The sequence below is a fragment of the Ornithorhynchus anatinus genome, chromosome 11, assembly GCF_004115215.2.
Source record: "Ornithorhynchus anatinus isolate Pmale09 chromosome 11, mOrnAna1.pri.v4, whole genome shotgun sequence".
NCBI lineage: Eukaryota > Metazoa > Chordata > Mammalia > Monotremata > Ornithorhynchidae > Ornithorhynchus > Ornithorhynchus anatinus.
In genome coordinates, this window is record NC_041738.1 from 34,048,280 (window position 1) to 34,061,925 (window position 13,646).

General features: G+C 42.7%; 1 protein-coding gene across 3 annotated transcripts in view; it reads left to right on the plus strand.

The window, feature by feature from the left end:
- RSPRY1 (ring finger and SPRY domain containing 1) overlaps positions 1–13,646 on the plus strand; it is a 58,462-nt gene that overhangs the window by 41,250 nt on the left and 3,566 nt on the right. For all 3 annotated transcript variants that reach the window (XM_039913486.1, XM_029075617.2, XM_029075618.2), the window contains 5 exons: positions 1,708–1,851; positions 7,816–7,927; positions 8,991–9,093; positions 11,102–11,254; positions 13,492–13,596. In XM_039913486.1, the coding sequence (XP_039769420.1) occupies positions 1,708–1,851; positions 7,816–7,927; positions 8,991–9,093; positions 11,102–11,254; positions 13,492–13,596 (617 nt within the window). The remainder of the gene's footprint in view (positions 1–1,707; positions 1,852–7,815; positions 7,928–8,990; positions 9,094–11,101; positions 11,255–13,491; positions 13,597–13,646) is intronic.

A 13,646-nucleotide genomic window follows, 5' to 3' on the forward strand; every position in this document is an offset into this window, starting at 1 on the left:
CTGGGTTCAAAATGTTTCCCGATTTAAACTCCAAACCAGAAATTTCAGGGGAAAAAATGTCAATTTATCCTTGTCAACCTGCTGGTTAGTTTCCTCATTTGACTGGCATTTTTAGATTCAGCACTCTAAGTAAGCCAATACTTCCCCTCTCTGGCCCTCAACCCCTTCCCAGACGTATCTGGGGCTCTGGAGGAAGTGACTGAGCCATTTGGCGATGGTAGATCTAGATCACGAAATACGTGTCATGTGGATGCAGAGCTGTTTAAAGAATAGCTTCAGTCAATCAATTAATAGTATTTTTTGAGCACTTTATGTGCAAAGCACTGTACTAAGCGCTTGGGAGAGTACAATATTCATTCAATAGTATTTATTGAGCACTTACTATGTGCAGAGCACTGTACTAAGCACTTGGAATGTACAAATCGGTAACAGAGACAGTCCCTGCCCTTTGACGGGCTTACAGTCTAATTGGGGGACAGACAGACAAGAACAATAGCAATAAATAGAATCTAGGGGATCATAGAATCAATATAACCAAATTAGCTGTCACATTTCATGCCCTTAACAAGCTTACAATCGAGAGGAGGAGCTTCAGGTACTTCTTTGAGTCTCTGTTAGTTTTATTGTGTCCCAGTGCCATTTTCAACCCTTGATTCCCATTCTGGACATCCCTCTGATATACCTTTCATTACCATAATTCCTAGAAGATATTATTGTATCATCATCAATTGTATTTACTGAGCACTAACTATTTGCAGAGCACTTTATTAAGCACTTGGGAGAGGAGAATACAACAGAGTCGGCAGACCTGTTCCTTGCCCACAAAGAGCTCACAGACTAGATGGGGAGACAGACATTAATATAAACAAATCATTTATAAGATGTAATTTATAAATATGTATCTGTCCTATGGAGTAGAAGGCAGGGCGAGTTACTAGTACAATAATAATGATGATGATGGTATTTGTTAAGCACTTACTATGTGCCAGGCACTGTTCCGAGTGCTGCGGTGGATACAAGCAAATCGGGTTGGACATGGTCCCTGTCTCAAGTGGAGCTCACAATCTTAATCTCCATTTTACAGTTGAGGTAACTGAGACACAGCAAAGTGACTTACCCAAGGTCACACAGCAGACATGTGGCGGAGCTGAGATTAGAACCCATAGTTGGCAGCATTATCATCTAAACAACCTAAGTCCCATACTTACTTTCTTACTAAAGTAATGGCTTGTGCTAACTTTTAGACTAGCCAATTACAAAGCACACAAATCTTGGATTCTGCAGAACAAAATGAGTTGTCGTTCTGAGGATTTGAAACTGAACCCCTTAGCAGTGATAGCCAGCCCACTCGATTTTTTTTTTTTCATTGCATGATTTCTTTGCAAAACTGAGGGAGGGTATTTCCACTTGACATTTATCAAACATAAAGTGTGGGAAAATCAGGAAAGTTCCCTCAGCTGCAAAATGGGGATTCAGTACCTGTCCTCTCTATTTAGACTGTGAGCCCCATGTAAGACCTGATTATCTTGTATCTATCCTAGAGCTCAGTACAGTTCTTGACACATAGTAAACACTTAACAAATGCTATTATCATTAGTATTATTGTTATTTTCCACCAAGCAGAGACTGTTATGTTCTGTGTTGTGTCTAGTTGATTCCTGGCTCTTAAATGCTAATGGTTCTTAATTATGCCATTTGTTTTGTAAGGCTCGCTGTGATGCCTCTTCTTTTGAAAGTGTGCGCTGCACTTTCTGTGTTGATTCTGGGGTTTGGTATTATGAAGTCACAGTGATCACTTCAGGAGTAATGCAGATCGGCTGGGCCACCAAGGACAGCAAATTTCTTAATCATGTAAGTAGCACTCACAGAGCGGCGGGGGATCTGATCGTCATTAATGTGAGGCCAAAAAAAAATGCATTTGAATGCTAAAGGACAAAGCAATAATTATGGCAGGAAACGTGTCTGCCAACTCTGTTATATTGTACTCTCCCGAGCGCTTAGTACGGGGCACTGCACACAGCACTCAATAAATATGACTTCTTATTTCCATTGATGCATTTAGCTGTCTCCAAAAGGTTCTCACTGATTTATGAGAAGGGAATGCCGGACGAATTGCCCCTTCATTATCTTACCTGATTCGTAATTTTCCGTAGTTGTGAAAGATTCTTTGTCCCTCTTGGCAGCATCCCAACCAATCAGTGGCATTGGGCACCCACTAAAAGCTAGGCACTGTCTGAGCATTTGGGAGAGTACAACAATAGCACACACAAGGCACCCATTCCCTTCCCTCAAGTAATAATAGTATTTTCTAAGTACTTCTTATGTGCAGAACACTGTATTAAGCACTGGGAAAGAATACACAAGGGGGAATAAATTATAATCCTTGTCCCTCGAGGGCCTCACAATCTAGTCTGAGGTAGATGGACAAAAATCATTCACGGATTTCAAAAGCCAGAGGAAGAAGTATTAAAGGAAGCAAAACAGGTAATTGAACATATAGTGCTGAGGACTGGATGGAAGTTCCCAATTGGTGTGGAGAAATGTTGGGCTGCCCCGACTCGGGGCAGTTGGGAATTACTGGAAAAGGTTCCCTGGAGGACCTTAAAGAGGGGGAGAACTGCGGAGCTTGACACACAACAGTCATAGTAAGTGCTTAATGAATATCATTTAAAAAAACACAGTTCTTCTTGTTGTACCTGCCTAGAAGGGGGGGTCAGTAGACTTTTAAAGATAGAGATCAAACCCCACCCTATTTTTTCTTTTCCTTTCTGTCCAAGACCATCTTAAGAAATGAGGGTTTAAGCAAAGCCAAGAAAGCTCTCCATATTTAGTGGTGGGTCTAGACTGAGAGCCAGTAAAAGTCATCTAGCCGTAAATCCGAAATGCTCTTGTTTTTCAGGCAAAATAAATCCTGCCGTGCAGGAAATCTCAACTGCCCAGTCAGTCCGAAAGAAATGATTTCCAAAGTGGATCGATTGGGGTGGTTATTCTTTTCCCTCAAAGAACAGGGATGAATTCCAAAGAAAAAACGCTCTGAAAGCTTATCAGAAGTAAAACTAACTCCAAGAAGAGCCAAAGAGCTGGATAAATATGCCTGGTGCTTAGCTTTTTCTTTTTAATAGCTATTCATTCATTCAGTTGTATTGAGCACTTTCTGTGTGCAGAGCACTGTACTAAGCACTTGGGAAAGTACAGTATAACAATAAACAGACATATTCCCTGAGCACAATGAGTTTGCAGTCTAGCAGTGAGACAGACATTAATATAAATAATAAATTGAAGATATGTACATAAGTGCTGTGGAGCTGGGTGGGGGAATGAGCACCAGATTTAAGTAAGCTGAGTACCACAGCTTTAGCTTATGAAATAAAATAAACTTTTGGCTCCTATAATTAAGAGATTAATTTTATTCCCTTCATTTGACAAACTATTGCTTCCTTTTCAAACTGTCTTTCTAGCACTTATATGGAAATTTTTTTAAATGGTGTTTAAGTGCTTACTATGTGCCAGGCACTGTACTAAGCACTTGAGTAGATTCAGGATAATCAAGTTGGACACAATCCCTGTCCCACTGGGTTCACTGTCTTAATACCCATTTTACAGAGGAGGTAACTGAGGCACGAAGAAGTGAAATTACTTGCCCAAGATCACATGGCAGATGAGTGGCAGAGCTGGGCTTAGTACCCAGGTCCTTCTGACTCCCAGGCCTGTGTTCTTTCCACTATGCCTTGCCTGCTTCTCTAACTTGACAAAGGAAACTGTTTTGTCTTTGGGTTTTTTTTGTTCTTTTTTGGCGATACAAAGGGGAAGTGGTTTGAGATGGGCCTCCCCAACCCGACGGTGATCTCCAACACTCATTCAGCAAACAGTTTGTCACAGATGAAATTCTGTAAAGTCAATTTCCCATCCAAGAAAGAAACCACATATTTCAGGGAGCTGTAGGCCTTGTAGTCCCCCGGCCCTTGAAAGACAGCTAGGCCTTTGAAAGACAGCCTCCTTCCCTTTTTCTTCCTTTTTTATTTTTTTTTTAATTTTCTTCTTATGCCTGTGATCATGTTCCTGTCCTAGACAGGGATGCTTCTGATTTGACGAAGGCTCCTTGCTGGCTGAATGGGGTCTGAACACTACAGGCACTCCTGGCTTCCAACTCCTGTTATCTTTATGCAGGAAGGACTTCCTGGCCCCCTCTCCTCAGGGCTAGTAACGTACTCCAATAGAAGCACCCCGCTATTTTAAAAGGGAGATTGTGAATGGTACTTTCCCCAGCCAACCAGAATGGATTCTGAAGGTTATTCAGAGAGGTAAAGATTCACAGGGTTTGTTTCGGGTTAGCAAATTATGACCGGGGCAAGTAACAACTTCCTCAGTCAATCGACTTTATTAAATGCTTACTGTGTGCAGAGCACTGTACTTAGATCTTGGGAGAGTACAGTGTAACAGAGTTGGCAGACACATTTGTGGTATTTAAGTACTTTACTACGCACCAAACACTGTTCTAAGCACTGGGAAAGAAGTCAAGTTAATTAGGTTGAAAACAGTCCATGTTATGCATGAGGCTCATAGTCTAAGTAGGAGGGAGAACAGGAGAACTGAAGCACAGAGAAGTTAAGTTACTGGCCCAAGGTCACACAGCAAGCAGTTGTCAGAGCTGGTATTAGAACCCAGGTGTTCTGACTCCCAGGAGGGTGCTCTTTCCAATAGGCCATGCTGCCTCTTGGTCCGGCAGCATCTCCAGAGAATTGCTAGCTCCTAAGCTTCCTGTTGGCCCCAGATCTTGCTTGAATAGACTTCTGATGGCTCCAGGCACTTTCCCAGAACTCTGGGTTGGCCATTTCAACTGGTCCCAAGAGATCGGAATTTCAAAGTTTATCTCAGACAGGTGAAATTTCTTGTCACTCATGCCTTTATCGGCCTCTGAGGCAAAGGGCATTCTGTTTCATCACATACCCACCCACCTATTCTTTGATGTTAGCAGACTTCATTGCTTATATTACTCATATTACAATTTCACTTCAAATGAGGGTGGTGTTTGGGTGGTTAATATAGTTATTAGACTGGAGATAGTATTCACTTATAAAAGGCAGATAACTTCTGGATTCACCCAAGTACTAACCATTTACATTCTCTTTTTGATGTAAGTTTCCAGAATTGTGTTGTTCAGTTTGGTTAGGATGACCCAGACTCTGAAACTGTTCTTAACCAGGATTTAGACGTACGGTTTAGAAATACAGCTTAGAATTCGGCAGCAATCTCCTATTATAAATGACTCTTGGTTTTTTGATCTTACATGTATAAAGGGAGAAAAGAGGCTATAAAATATCGCCGTAAAATTCTTGGTATAAATCATGGTAAAATTTATTTCCTGGGATTTTAGTCTGTCATTTTTCCCTGGTGTATGGGGGCTTGAAGACCTAGAGAGTTTTTTGGTTTTTTTGGTCACCTTTTGTCAGATTCTTAGACTAATTCAAGATATCAGACTACATCACCATAAGATTTCTATTTTGTTTCGCTGACCATCTTTTAAACTCTCTGACAAAGACTACATAGAACTGCGGTTCTGCATTACTACTTGTTTTTTGACTTCCATGCAGAAGTAGATGTCTTGCATATCAAAATATATTTATCAGTTCTAGTGTTCACAATTGGCAGTTACATCTTTTTTCATTTCCCTTACCTAGCCTCTGCTAGAGCTGTAGAAAAGTGGCTTCAGAGACTGTTGGAGAAAGGAGATGCAGAGAAACCGGGTGATCCATAAATTGGATCATTAGTCCCTGAATATTTGAGTATATTGATTACCTGCCTCCTTGTATCGGTTTAATGAGGTTGAAAGAACTGCTTAAGGACTTCAAAAACTTCATCTAGATACAAGTTGCTCTTTCGTCAGTCGAGATAAACACGAGGCAGGCAATGTGTCTGCCAACTCTGTTACACTGTACTCTCCCAAGGTCTAAGTACAGTGCTCTGCACACAGTAAGCATTTACTAAAGTCGATTGACTGAGGAAGTTGTTACTTGCCCCAGTCATAATTTGCTAACCCAAAACAAACCCTGTGAATCTTTATCTCTCTGAATAACCTTCAGAATCCATTCTGGTTGGCTAGGGAAAGTATACGTTCACGATCTCCCCTTTAAAATAGTGTGGTGCTTCTGTTGGAGTACGTTATTACCGTGTGCCGTGAGGAAGAACAGAGCTGAAAAAAGCCCAAGCAAGGGTAGCCAAAAGGATCAGTGAATGGTGCAGTTTGCATACAAAAGTAGTCTGAAAAAAGGAGACTTCTGGTGGAGCAATGGAAGCTGAGGCTGTGATTTTTGAGGCTTGCCACATCACGAAGGGTATTAGTTGGGACATCACAAAATTGTTGTTTGTGAAATTTCACAATGCCATGACCAGTTGGTATTCATTTAAACTTGAATGAGCTTAAGGCCACTTTTCATTTGGAGTGTGGGGGAGCCCAGGAGGGGACAGGTGTCAAAGAACTATTTTTTTTTTAAGGATATTTAAGTGCTTACTAAGTGCTAAGTGTATTCAGCACTTAATATGTGCCAGGCACTGTGCTAAGTCTTGGGATAGATGCAAGCAAACTGGGTTGGATACAGTCCCTGTCCCATGTTGGGCTCACAATCTTAATCCCATTTTACAGTTGAGGGAACTGAGGCACAGAGAAGTGAAATGACTTGCCCAAGATCACACAGCAGACAAGTGGCAGAGCCGGCCTTAGAACCCAGGTCTTTGACTCCCAGGCCCGTGCTCTTTCAACTAATAATAATAATAATTGTGGTATTTGTTTACTATGTGCCAGGCACTGTTCTAAGTGCTGGGGTAGATACAAGCTAATCAGGTTGGTTACAGTCCATGTCCCCTATAGAACTCACAGTCTTCATCCCCATTTTACAGATGAGGGAATCGAGACACTGAGGAAGTGAAGTGACTTGCCCAAGGTCACACAGCAAATGGCAGAGCTGGGATTAGAACCCAAGTCCTTCTGACTCCCAGGTCTGTGTTCTATCCATTAGGCAATGCTGCTTTCCTCTAACTAGCTAGAAAGCCACCATTTTGGGTCCTCTTGGTCCTGATTGACAGCTTGCATATGAGTTCTTCCAAGACCCGGGGTGAGCAGGCCAGGGAGCCATTGCGGAAGGGGCTCCTAGGCAGAAGGCACCAAGGGAGCCTAGCATTAGTGGCCACGTGGCTTAGTGGATAGAGCACGGGCCTAGAGTCAGAAGGACCTGAGTTCTAATCCTGGCTCCACCAATTATTTGCTGTGTGAACTTGGTATTTGTTAAGCGCTTACTATGTGCAGAGCACTGTTCTAAGCACTGAGGTAGATACAAGGCAATCAGGTTGTCCCACATGAGGCTCACAGTCTTAATCCCCATTTTCCAGATGAGGTAACTGAGGCACAGAGAAGTTGTGACTTGCCCACAGCCGCAGAGCTGGGATTCGAACCCATGACCTCTGACTCCCCAGCCCGTGCTCTTTCCACTGAGCCACACTGCTTCTCTTGGTTGGGCAGGTCGCTTCCCTTCTCTGTGGCCCAGTGACCTCATCTGTAAAATGGGATTAAGACTGTGAGCCCAACATGGGACAGGGAGTGTGTCCAACCCAGTTTGCTTGCATCTATCCCAGGACTTAGCACAGTGCCTGGCACATAGTAAGCGCTGAACAAATACCATTATTATTATTATTACAGTGGGTTTGCTAGGGTTGCTAGATGGTAAGTGGCTAATCGTGAGACTGGATATCAAGAAGAGCCAACATCCCAGTGTTCTCTAAGCGTCTCGGTCTTTATTTCCTGCTCTGCTTTGTTTCATTCAGGAAGGTTACGGAATAGGGGATGATGAATACTCCTGCGCGTATGATGGCTGCCGGCAGCTGATCTGGTATAATGCCCGAAGTAAACCACATTCCCACCCCTGCTGGAAAGAAGGTACTCACTTCCTGCATCACGGTGGATGAAACATACTGGGGGAATTCACAAAGATTAGTAGTCTATGTAATCTGACCTTTTCCTCTTAATTTTCTGCAAGAAAATAAAGGAAAGGGTTAGTAGTAGACTGTACTCATAGTGCAAATTGCTCTCATGGTTGGTATTATCTACCGTATCCTTAGTCATTTCAGCGGTCATACAGTTAACTCTAGTATCAAAGTAATCTTCTCTGAATACATTACATGCTTCTTTGGGTAGATAAAGTGACTTCACTGAATTTCATTTACACCTCTGTATTTTAGTAGAATCCAGATTCCTTAGCAAGCGTATTTGTAAATGAAAGTATCTCTTCGGTCTTGAGTATTTTGCAGCTGTCACGACCGTGACTGAAGTCAGCTAGTTTGGAGCTTTTCCCACGAAGGTTTCGGAGGCATTTAGGAGTAGTAATAATAGTTATTATTATGGTACTTGTTAAGCGGTTACTATTTGCCCAGCACTGCTGTAAGCACTGGAATAGATACAAGTTAATCAGATTGGACTCAATCCCTATCCCACATTGGGCTCAGGTTCTTAATGCACGTTTTTTTACAGATGAGGTAAGAGAGGCCCAGAGGATTTAAGTGACTTGTCTGCTGTGTGACCTCGGGCATGTGGTGAAATTGGGATTAGATCCCAAGTCTTTCTGTCTCCCAGGCCCGTGCTTTATCTACTAAGCACACTGTTTCTCTAAAATGCTTAATCACTGTAAGGCAACAAACGGACTGGCCACTTCCCTTTCCGACTGACCTGCCTTCGTCATTCCTAGGTCTAAATGACCCTTCACACCCCAGGCTCCTAGATCCCGGGCTTCCGGTCGCTTAAAGACATGAGTAGGTTTGCTGGCTAAATGTATGTCCTTAGAAAGGAAAACCTGAAAATTCAAAACTTGTTTCAAGAGTTTGTAGGTCATTAAAGGACAGAGTAAGGCGGAAAGACCCGTAGTCTCAAACTAGGACTCGCGGTAGGAACCGGGCCCCTCTGTCATTTGATATAATTCTGAACGCATTTTCACTTTACCTTCCAGGAGACACAATAGGATTTTTATTAGACTTGCAAGAAAAGCAAATGGTCTTCTGCTTAAATGGTAACCAACTTCCTTCTGAAAAGCAAGTCTTTTCGTCGGCTGTGTAAGTCCTTCTCCACGTTTCAAACAAAAATGAATCTGTGCTCGTCCCCCAAGCTGTGGTTTGTTACCAGATTGGGTCATAGTAGTGGGGATGGTATTTATTAAGCATTTACTGTGGGATGAACACTGTGCTAAACGCTAGGAGAGAATACACAGAGAATTAGACACTACCCCCATCTCTGGAGGGGCTGAATTGTAGTTTGTTGGGAGTCTCTTATCGGGAATGCTGGAAGAGCCTCAGTCCTGAATAATAATAATGTTTATGGTATTTAAGTGCTTACTCTGTGCCAGGCTCTGTTCTAACCCCTGGGGTGGATCCAAGCAAATTGGGTTGGACACAGGCCCTGTCCCACATGGGGCTCACAGTCTCAACCCTCATTTTCCAGATGAGGTAACTCAGGCCCAGAGAAGCAGAGCGACTTGCCCAAGGCCTAGAGAAGCAGCGTGGCTTAATGGAAAGAGCACAGGCTTTGGAGTCAGAGGTCATGGGTTCGAATCCTGGCTCAGCCACCTGTCAGTTGTGTGACTTTGGGCAAGTCACTTAACTTCTCGGTGTCTCAGTTACCTCATCTGTAAAATGGGGATTAAGACTGTGAGCCCCACTTGGGACAACCTGATTCCCCTGTGTCTACCCCAGCGCTTAGAACAGCACTTGGCACATAGTAAGCGCTTAACAAATACCAACATTATTAAGGTCACATAGCAGACAAGCGGCAGAGCCGGGGTTAGAACCCATTACCTTCTGACTCTCAGGCCCGTGCCTTATCCACAATGCCGTGCTGCTTATATAAAATTTTTCTCCCCACTGAGGAGTCAAACCCTGTCTTCCGGGTGACAGGCGGGGAGACCCAAAGAGGCTCACACTGCAAGCTGCACAGAGGAATTGATTTATAGTGACAGCGGCTTTGCACAGACTGCATCTTCCACTCTCCCTCCTGGTCACGGGCCTGCTGGAGCAGGGACTCAAATGAGCCAGCACAGACCCAGTTAGCCAAGCTATGGGGAGTGCCAAGACCAGGACCCAGGTGTCCTGATTTCCCCAGACCATTGCTGTAGCCTCAGTGGACCAAAAGCAAGGCTCTGAATTCTAGTTTACTGCAAGTTGGAGGTATTTCATGTAGATAATGCACGGACCAAAATCACAAGGTTTGTTACACCTGTTCTACCATCAGTGGTAGTTACTGAGTGCTTACCTTGTGCAGAACACCATACTAAGTGCCCGGGGGATACATTGCAACAGAATTGGCAGGTGTGTTTCCTACCCACAGTGAGCTTACAGTCTCAAGGCGAAGGCAGACGTTACTATAAATCAATCAGTTGTATTTATTGAGTGCTTGCTGTGTGCAGAGCACTGCTTAAGCACTTGGGAGAGTAAAATGTAAGAGTTAGCAGATACATTCCCTGCCCACAGCAAGTTTACAGTCTCGAGCAGGAGGTAGATAGTAATCCAAATCAATCAGTCATATTTATTGATCAGTTACTATGTACAGAGCTCCGTTGTAAGTGCTTGAGAGGATACCGTGCCCACAAGAAGCTTACAGTCTCGAGCAGGTGACACACATTAATATCAATCATATTTATTGAGTGCTTACTGTATGCAGAGCACCATATTAAGCGCTTGGGAGAGTATAGCACAGCAATGTAAATAATTTATAATATATCCTACAATGCCAAGATTGCATTTTTGCAAAACTGTGCTAAAGTACTCACCCGGTTTAGAGCCATGCACATTTGCACGACTTTCTTCCAACATTGCAGCACTCCGAATCAAAACAAGTTTACACTGTTGGAATGATATTTCCTAATTCCCTAACTGTGCTCTAGCTTAAATGCCCCGGTAAAGACATGAGTGGTAGCAGAACTGTGTAGGAGAAGAATTCACTGAAAGTGCTCTTAGTTATTGACAAAAACCCATGCCATTCGAGTTCAAGGTCGTATCATCCCGATCCACTAAACCAGTTCATAAGTTGCAGTTTATTTGACACCATTCTTTGTCCTCTTATCTGCAGATCTGGCTTTTTTGCCGCAGCTAGCTTCATGTCATATCAACAGTGTGAGTTCAATTTTGGAGCAAAACCATTCAAATTCCCACCACCTATTAAATTTAGCACTTTTAATGACTACGCTTTCTTATCGCCAGAAGAAAAAATAATTCTGCCAAGGTAAGACCAATTCCCAAACATTTGGTTTGCTCTTCACTGTCTTTACCCTCAGCCATAAAGTCTTACCAATCTTCTTAACTACGTTTGGTGATATAAGATGCCAGGAATGTTCTACAGCTGTCAGGACAGTGAATGTCAGTTCACTTAATTTTTCCTCCCAGATGTGACAGACTGGCAACAGATGTCCCTCAACTGCTGAGTGCTTCCATTTCATTTATTTACTTGCATTTATTAAGCGCTTACTGTGTGCAGAGCTCTGTACTAAGCACTTTTCTTCCCATGAGGATTGAATGTGACTTACCCAAACATCTGAAAGTCTCCAACTTGTGAGTACTTATTGCAAGTTATGACTATCCCTAGATGATTGTAAAAATAATCTTTCTTTTTGAAAGGGACAGTCTTCCTCAGTCTTTCAAAAATACAGACCTAGTGATAATGCAGTATTAATCAATGATATTTTTATATGGTATTTGTTAAGCACTTACTCTGAGTCAAACACTATTCTAAGTGCTGGGGTAGGTGCAAGTTAAGTAGGCTGGACACAGTCCTCGCTCACAGGCTTAATCCCCATTTTTCAGATGAGATAACTGAGGCACAGAAAAGTTAACTGAATTGCCCAAAGTTACACAGCAAGCAATTGGCAGATCTGGGATTAAAACCCATGTCCTCTGGGCCCATGCTCTTTCCACTTGGCCATGCTCTCTTTTTTTGTGTGTGTGTGTGTGTGTAAGTGCTTACTGTATGCCAGGCACTGTACTACAAATTGGGGTAGATACAAGCTAATCAGGTTGGAAAGAGTTCATGTCTCACATGAGACTCATGGCCTTAATTCCATTTTACAGATGAGGTTAACAGAGGCACAGTGAAGTGATATGCCCACAGACAGGTGGCAGAGCCGGGATTAGGACCCAGGTCCTACTGACTCCCAGGCCTGGACTCTCTCCGCTAGGCCACACTACTTCTTGTTATCATAGTTGGTTATTATTTGGGGTGGATTATTGGTGGAGGGAAGGGTGCCTTGGGAACAGCAGCGGCATCAGTTCTCGGACAGTGTCCTTGCCAAGAGAAAGGTCCCAATTCAGCTGCCGCTTGGCGAATAAAAATGCTTCACCTTTCAGCCTTGATGCCCTTTACATCTCCTTATGCACTGGGCAGCATCCAAAAAGAAGTTCCCTAGTTTCTTCTCCAGGGAAAAGCCCACTGTTTCTCCGCTTAACTTACACCTGTTGAAAGGTCTGCTCATTTCCAGAGGCACTCCCTGCTAATTTAAGTTTGCATTGAGTCTTATATCCAAAAATGTCCAGGACTTCAAAACGAGCAATAATTTGTGAAGGTTTTTTGGAGGAGGTGAGATTTCAGGAAGGTTTTAGAGTTGGGATCCAGAAAACTTGAAAGGGGAGGGTGTTCCAGATGCGGGAACCCTTCAGTGCTTTTTAGTCTCTTGTTTTCCTCTCCTCCTCTTCACCTCCCTGAAATTGTCTTTATTTAGCCCAGTTTGGGGCAGATTTCTACATACCTTTTTCCCTCTCAACAACAAAGCAAAACCCCCAAAATCATGTAGTAGATTCTTCCATCTAATTCCAGTTTTAGTTCGACTTATGTTTGAAGACAGGTACATCAGCAGTTGACATCCAGTTCTGAAAAGTCTCTCTCATAGAATTCCATAGAATTCATTGTATCACATACAAAAACTACTATCCTACAATATGCATAGATTTTTAAACATACATGAAATCTAGGAGGCCTCTGTGACCCAAAAATGTAATGCAAGAGAAATATGTAGTCCTCTTGCTTGCCTTGGATGTGTTTAGACATCTTGGGGTGTTGTGAAATTGTTGCTAGTAATAACTTTGCAATAGCTTTTTTTGTTCTTTGTTTTGGTGCTTAAACGGTTACTATGTGCCAAGCACTGTCCTAAGCACTGGAGTAGTTACAAAATAATCAGGTTGGATACAGTCCTTGTCCCTCGTAAAGATCACCGTTTAAGTAGGAGGACGTAGGATTGCACCTCCAAAGTTTGAAAATGAAGTAAATCACAGGAGGGTCACACGTTTCACATAGGACATAAATATTTCACTAGAGCCCATTTACCTTTCTTTTGGTTTTCTCAAACATTACTTAAGAACAGAACATTTCATGGAAGCTTTTTTTTTTTGAGTACACTTGGTATCCAAATTTAATGTCAAATTTTTTTTTTGTTTTTTTGATTTGTTTTTTTTTCCCCACTTCTGTTTCAGACACCGGCGCCTGGCTCTATTGAAGCAAGTTAGTATTCGAGAAAACTGCTGCTCACTTTGTTGTGATGAAGTAGCAGATACTGAACTCAAACCTTGTGGACATAGGTAGGATTGCTTTTTAGGAGCCTGTTAGGCTGAGATCACTTAATCAAATG